Source organism: Zootoca vivipara, chromosome 3 (assembly GCF_963506605.1).
Source record: "Zootoca vivipara chromosome 3, rZooViv1.1, whole genome shotgun sequence".
Classification (NCBI taxonomy): domain Eukaryota; kingdom Metazoa; phylum Chordata; class Lepidosauria; order Squamata; family Lacertidae; genus Zootoca; species Zootoca vivipara.
In genome coordinates this window covers 25,349,076-25,354,482 of record NC_083278.1, presented here as the reverse complement: position 1 = coordinate 25,354,482, position 5,407 = coordinate 25,349,076, and the positions used below count along the sequence as shown (strand labels likewise).

At 50.9% G+C, this 5,407-nt stretch overlaps 1 protein-coding gene across 1 annotated transcript; it reads right to left on the bottom strand.

The window, feature by feature from the left end:
- Positions 1–647: 647 nt before the first annotated feature.
- SOX11 (SRY-box transcription factor 11) lies at positions 648–4,148 on the bottom strand. Its single transcript, XM_035109893.2, has one exon. The coding sequence runs from the start codon at positions 3,846–3,848 to the stop codon at positions 2,568–2,570; it is 1,281 nt and encodes a 426-aa protein (XP_034965784.1). The 5' UTR covers positions 3,849–4,148; the 3' UTR covers positions 648–2,567.
- Between the last annotated feature and the right edge of the window lie 1,259 nt (positions 4,149–5,407).

Genomic DNA, 5,407 nt, shown 5'->3' with positions numbered 1-5,407 from the left:
GCAGCAAACAAGCATTCGGAGCGGAGACCGAGCGCCCGCCGCGCATGGTCAAGAAGACACACCCCCTTCGCCGCCGCCGCCGCCTCAGCCCGGGAGGCTGCCTGAAGGAAAGGCACCCTCGTCCCTCCTTTTTACCTCAAGGATAGAGCGTCGAGAAAGGAAGGAGGGAGGGAGGGAGGGAGGGAGGGGGCGAGAAAAAGGCGTCCCTTCTCCTCGGAGAAATAAATAAAATCTTTCTTTTTTTTTCCTGAGAGAAGGGTGGACAGCGGGGAGCGAGTCCGAGGTGAGAGGGATATCTAAAAGAGACCGTTGTGAGAAATAAACCTCTCGCCTCAGTCACACAAATGCGCGCGCGCACACACACACACACACACAGAGCTTGAAGGTGACCTGCCCGCCTCCAACGCAGCACAACTACACGAAGCTCGCGCGCGCGCGCACACACACACACACAATCCCTTCCTGGCAAAGGCAAGCCTGCCGGCTCCCTAGGACGCGAGCATCCTTGGTACCTACTGCCACCTCTCTCTTGAAAGGAAGAAACCCCCGCGCGCGCCACCCAAACGCACAGCCCGAAAACATGCACTGACTGAACCAGAGAGGCCCGACCGCCTTTTTTTTCCTTCCTTCCCCCCCCCTCCCCGCCCCGGGTTCAGCCTTCCTGCTTCGCCTCCGCCCACTCAGTACCTCCGACGAAAAAGCCGAAGGAGGGGATAACTGAGGGAAGAGGGGGAGAGAGAAAGGGAGAAGAGCATATTGGAAGGGGGGAGAGAGAGAGGGAGAGAAAGCAAAGGAAGAGGTCTAAAAAGAGGAGGATCAGCCCTTTAAAAGTCTATATATGCTACCTTCAACCTCCCCCTTTTTTCTCTTCGCTCCCCTCCCCCCCCAACAAGTCTCCCTGAAGCCTCAGCTAAGGCTCCTCCATGGGTGAGGGAGGGGTTGGCTATTATACATGGCATCTCCACCAGCACCCCTTCTATAGACACTAATAGCGAATCGAGTTTCTATCAGTTCCAGCTGATTTATTAAAATCGTCAAGATACAGACTTTCAGCATTTCTTTTTTTAAAAAAACAAACAAACAGGCAATGATGTTGACAGTGCACAAGTCTGCTTTTTTGCCACTGTTTGCTACAAAATACGCAGATGGCCTGTACTTTATATTGCACAAAATGAGAAACTTTTTTTTTTACTATGTGCCTTTCTTTTTTCCCATTCCATCTTTTTTTTTTTGCTTAAAAAAAAGTCGAGAATCCAGTTTCATACCTTCCATCTGGGCCCCCATCCACATATCACAGCGTATGAGATACATAAATTCCTACTATAGTACAGTACATATACAATCTTTTAAACTAAGATAACAGCTCTGAGGTCTATATCACCATTTTCAATAAATCTTTACCTACAAATATTGAACAAATCTGAACTATAGCTGTACAAAAAAGTGTTTCTTTTTTTTCTTTTTAAACCACAAGGCCTTTAGATGCAAGGATTTTTTTTAATCCTTTTAAAACCAGGACATAAACGTACCCATATAACTTGCATGCTAAAAACAGAGAAAAAAAATAAAACATAAAAATAAAAGGGAAGAAGTGCCTGAAAAGTCTTACTGAAAAAACACAGCAAGAATGTTCCCTTTCACTGTACAAAAATACGCCTGAAAATATATTAATTTTTAAAAAAGACTGAGGTCTGTTATGTATCAAAAATGTTTCAATACCTTTGTGTACTGAGGTCTAGGCTGTCTGGTATTCAATCAAGGAGGTATAAGGGAACAAGTTACAAAAAAAAGTTGGCAAGTAGAAATCACATTTGTAAAACCATAAACAATTTGATCTGAAAAGTAAACTCTGATCTTAAGTCAGTTCACAGTTTTTGTTTTTTGTAAGCGTTTGTACAGTCTGCATTTTTTTTCCAAGCTCCCTGCAGCTTTGTTAAGAATCGGATGCATAGAAGACATCAGTTTTCTCCCTCCAAACAAACAAAAACAGTTGCAATGGTCCCTTTTACAAATAAAAAAAAGAGAGAGAGAGAGAAATATATCAGAAAAATCAGAACGGTCCTTTAAAAATCTTTGTAGGAGAAACAAAAAAATCCACAAACCCCCTTGAGTAATAGTTGTGCTGCCAAAAGACTTTCTTCTTCTTCTTTTTTTTGCAGACCATCTTCCAGACTTCAATCGCAAGACCCACAAGCTTCAAACAGCGCCTTCTGTATCTTTTTAACCCCCAGTCCCATTTGCTTTTCTCTCTCCTTGCTGCTGCTGTTGCGATCACCAATTAAAAGGGAAAAAAATCAGAAGGGAAAAATAACAAAAACGGGGGAAAAAATCACAACTCCAGACTCGGTTTGGAACTAACTTCAAGACTTAGAAAAAAGAAAAGGGAAAAAAAAACCAAAGACATTTTTTTTGTCGTCGTTACTTCAAAACTCCACCACTTTTCAGCGTGTAAGCATCTCTCTTTCCCCGATCTGCCCCTCTCTGCTTCCCAGTCCTTTTGATCGCTCTCTCAGCTTGTTCACCTGCCCATCGCTTCTCCTTCTCCTCCTCCTCGTCGTCCTCCTCTCTCAGTAGGTGAAAACCAAGTCGGAGAAGTTCGCCTCCAGCCAGTCCCCTGCGATCATCTCGCTCAGCTCCGGGGTGCAGTAATCGGGAAACTCGAAATGGGAGCCCAGGCTGCCCTCGCTGAACGAATCCAGATCTTTGTCCACCAGCGAGAGCGACAGGTTCCCCGCGGCCGAGCCGACGCCCAGCTCGGAGGCGGCGTGCGGGTGCTGCGAGAAATTCAAGCTCAGGTCGAACATCAGGTCGTCGGCCTCTTCGCCGCCGCTGCTGCTGCCGCTGCTGCTGGAGGACGAAGAGGAAGTGGAGATCGAGCGGGAGGAAGCCGGCGGCAGGCCGGCCTGCGGGGCGCTCTTGGGCATGCTCTTGAAGCCGTAGTACAGGCGGCCCGCGCTGGCACCGTGCGCCGCAGCGCCGCCCCTCACCTCGTCGTACAGGCTGGCGCCTTCGCTCGACTCGGCGGACGAGCTCAAGGTAGGGCTGGCCGGCACTTTGGCCACGCTGTAGCGCCGCAGCTGCTGCTGCTGCTGCCGGCGACTCTCCTCCTCGTCGTCCTCGTCCTCATCGTCCTCCTGCTTGATCCGCAGCTGCAGGTCGTCGTCGTCCTCGTCCTCGTCGTCCTCCTCGTCCAGGAAGACGCACTTGGCCGCCTTGCCGCCCCCTTTCAGCGCGCCGAACTGGGCGTACTCGTCCCCGCCGTAGTCGCCCGGGTGCGCCGCCAGCTTCGTCCCGGGCTTCGGCGGAGACGACGACGACGACGACGTCTTCCCTTTGCTACATTTCTTGCTGGAGCTTTTGGCGCTTTTGTGGCTGCTGCTGCCGTTGTTGCCGCCTCCTCCGCCGGCGCTGGTGGGTGTGTTTTTCTCCGGGCTGTGGTTGTTGGCGCTGCTGGGCTTGGCGGACGGGTCTATTTTGGGCTTTTTCCTCGGCCGGTACTTGTAATCGGGGTAGTCGGCCATGTGTTTGAGGCGCAGCCGCTCGGCCTCGCGGATGAACGGGATCTTCTCGCTGTCCTTCAGCATTTTCCACCGCTTGCCCAGGCGCTTGGAGATCTCGGCGTTGTGCATGTCGGGCGACTGCTCCATGATTTTTCTCCGCTCGATCTTGGACCACACCATGAAGGCGTTCATGGGCCGCTTGATGTGGCCCGAGGCCGTTTTGCACCAGTCCGGGTCGCTCTCGTCCAGCGCCACCGGGCTGCAAGCCATGAACTCGCCTTCCTCGGTATCCATCGCTTCTCTGGGCAGGTTGCTCTCGGCTTCTGGACTTTCCGCTTGCTGCACCATGGTGGGGGTGTGTCGCTTCGCTTGAGTTTCTTGCCTTCCGGTGGTCGCGATTTATTTCGAAATAATAATGTTATTTTTCCTTTTCTCCCCCACCGGCTGCTTGCACACCTCGAGCGAACGGTTGCAAGGTGACGCCCGGTGTGCAAGTTGCAAGCGGCTTTTCCTTCTCCTGCTCCTCCCTGGGCTGCTGCCGCTGGCCGTTCCTCCAGCAGCGGCAGAAGCAGGACTCGCTCCGGCTCTTTCCCCTCCCCCTGCAGCAGCCACAGCAGCCGCCCGGACCCAGAGATGTCGCTGGATCACACTCCCCCTTCTGCAAAAGTTGCGGGTCCTCTCCGAACTAGTTATCAGGGTTTCATATGGGTGACATCACTCGCCGGGCTAGCCAATGGCGCCGCTCAACTCCGCCCCTCGGCTCCTCCCCTCGGCCTTTATTAAGTTCCCCCACATGTCTGCAGACACACCCCCTTCGCCGCGGCTCTTGCAAATGGGGGGGATGAAGTGGAAGTGCGAAGGGGGCCGGGCTTGCAGCTTCGTGGGGAGGGGGAGACAGACACAGCGAGCGAGTGGCTCGTATATATGGATCATTAAAGCTGAGTTGGATTAATGATTTCACCCTCTCTTCTCCTTCGGCTTCCTATAGCCTGAACGCCTTCGCAGAGCATTTACGGTGATTATTTTATTTACCAGAATCCGCGAAGGTGAATCTGGTGAGAGATGATTCCCACATCGCCGGGTGTCATGCTGGGTGAGCTCATTGCTTGTAGGAATCGGAGCGCGTCCTCGGGGCATCGTCTCCTGTTTCGGGCTTTGCTTTCCACGCAGCATCTGTAGGTGGCGCTTGAGTACCACGAGCTCCTGAAAGGGAGGTTCGCCTTTCATTTCATTTCATTTTGGCGAGACAAACAATTATTATATACATCCTCCGGATTGCATATTGTTTGATTTCCTTCCTCTTTCCCAACCCCCCCCCTCCCCGGACCTCCCATCCTACTAGATCCCAAAGTCGAGCTACATTGGTGCCTTGCAAAAAGAAATAGCAGGCGTAACAGACTAGTGGCCGCGCGCTTTTGATAGGTTAATGTCAGTGGCGCCCGTTTGAAAGCAACACTGTAGGCGTTTCTCGTGCCCCAGGGACTGTTTGTTGGTAGACTTTAGGAGTGAGGCATTAAAACTCACTTTCGTGTTTGCCTTCATTATACAATCCAATTGTCATCCGCTAATGCCAAGTACTTTACCTCTATTCATATCTTATCACTACCGCCTTTCAACGAAATGCATCCCATTAATACTTGTTTTGTTCTCCGTTTCCTTAACCCATCATTCTCCTTGGTGAGCGAGGGAGAAGGGTGAGGAATCCAAAGCAAGTTGGGTTGCTTTATATATACAGTAATATAATAACGGAAACGTAAGATTACCCACGCCATATCCAAACTCTGGCGAAACAGGAAAGGGTGAGCCATGTCAATGGCAGCACGAGCCCCACTTCTGCCCCACATTTGTGATTAAAATGTAAAATAGACATTCAATCTAAACTTTCTTCCTTTTTGTTCTGCATGAAC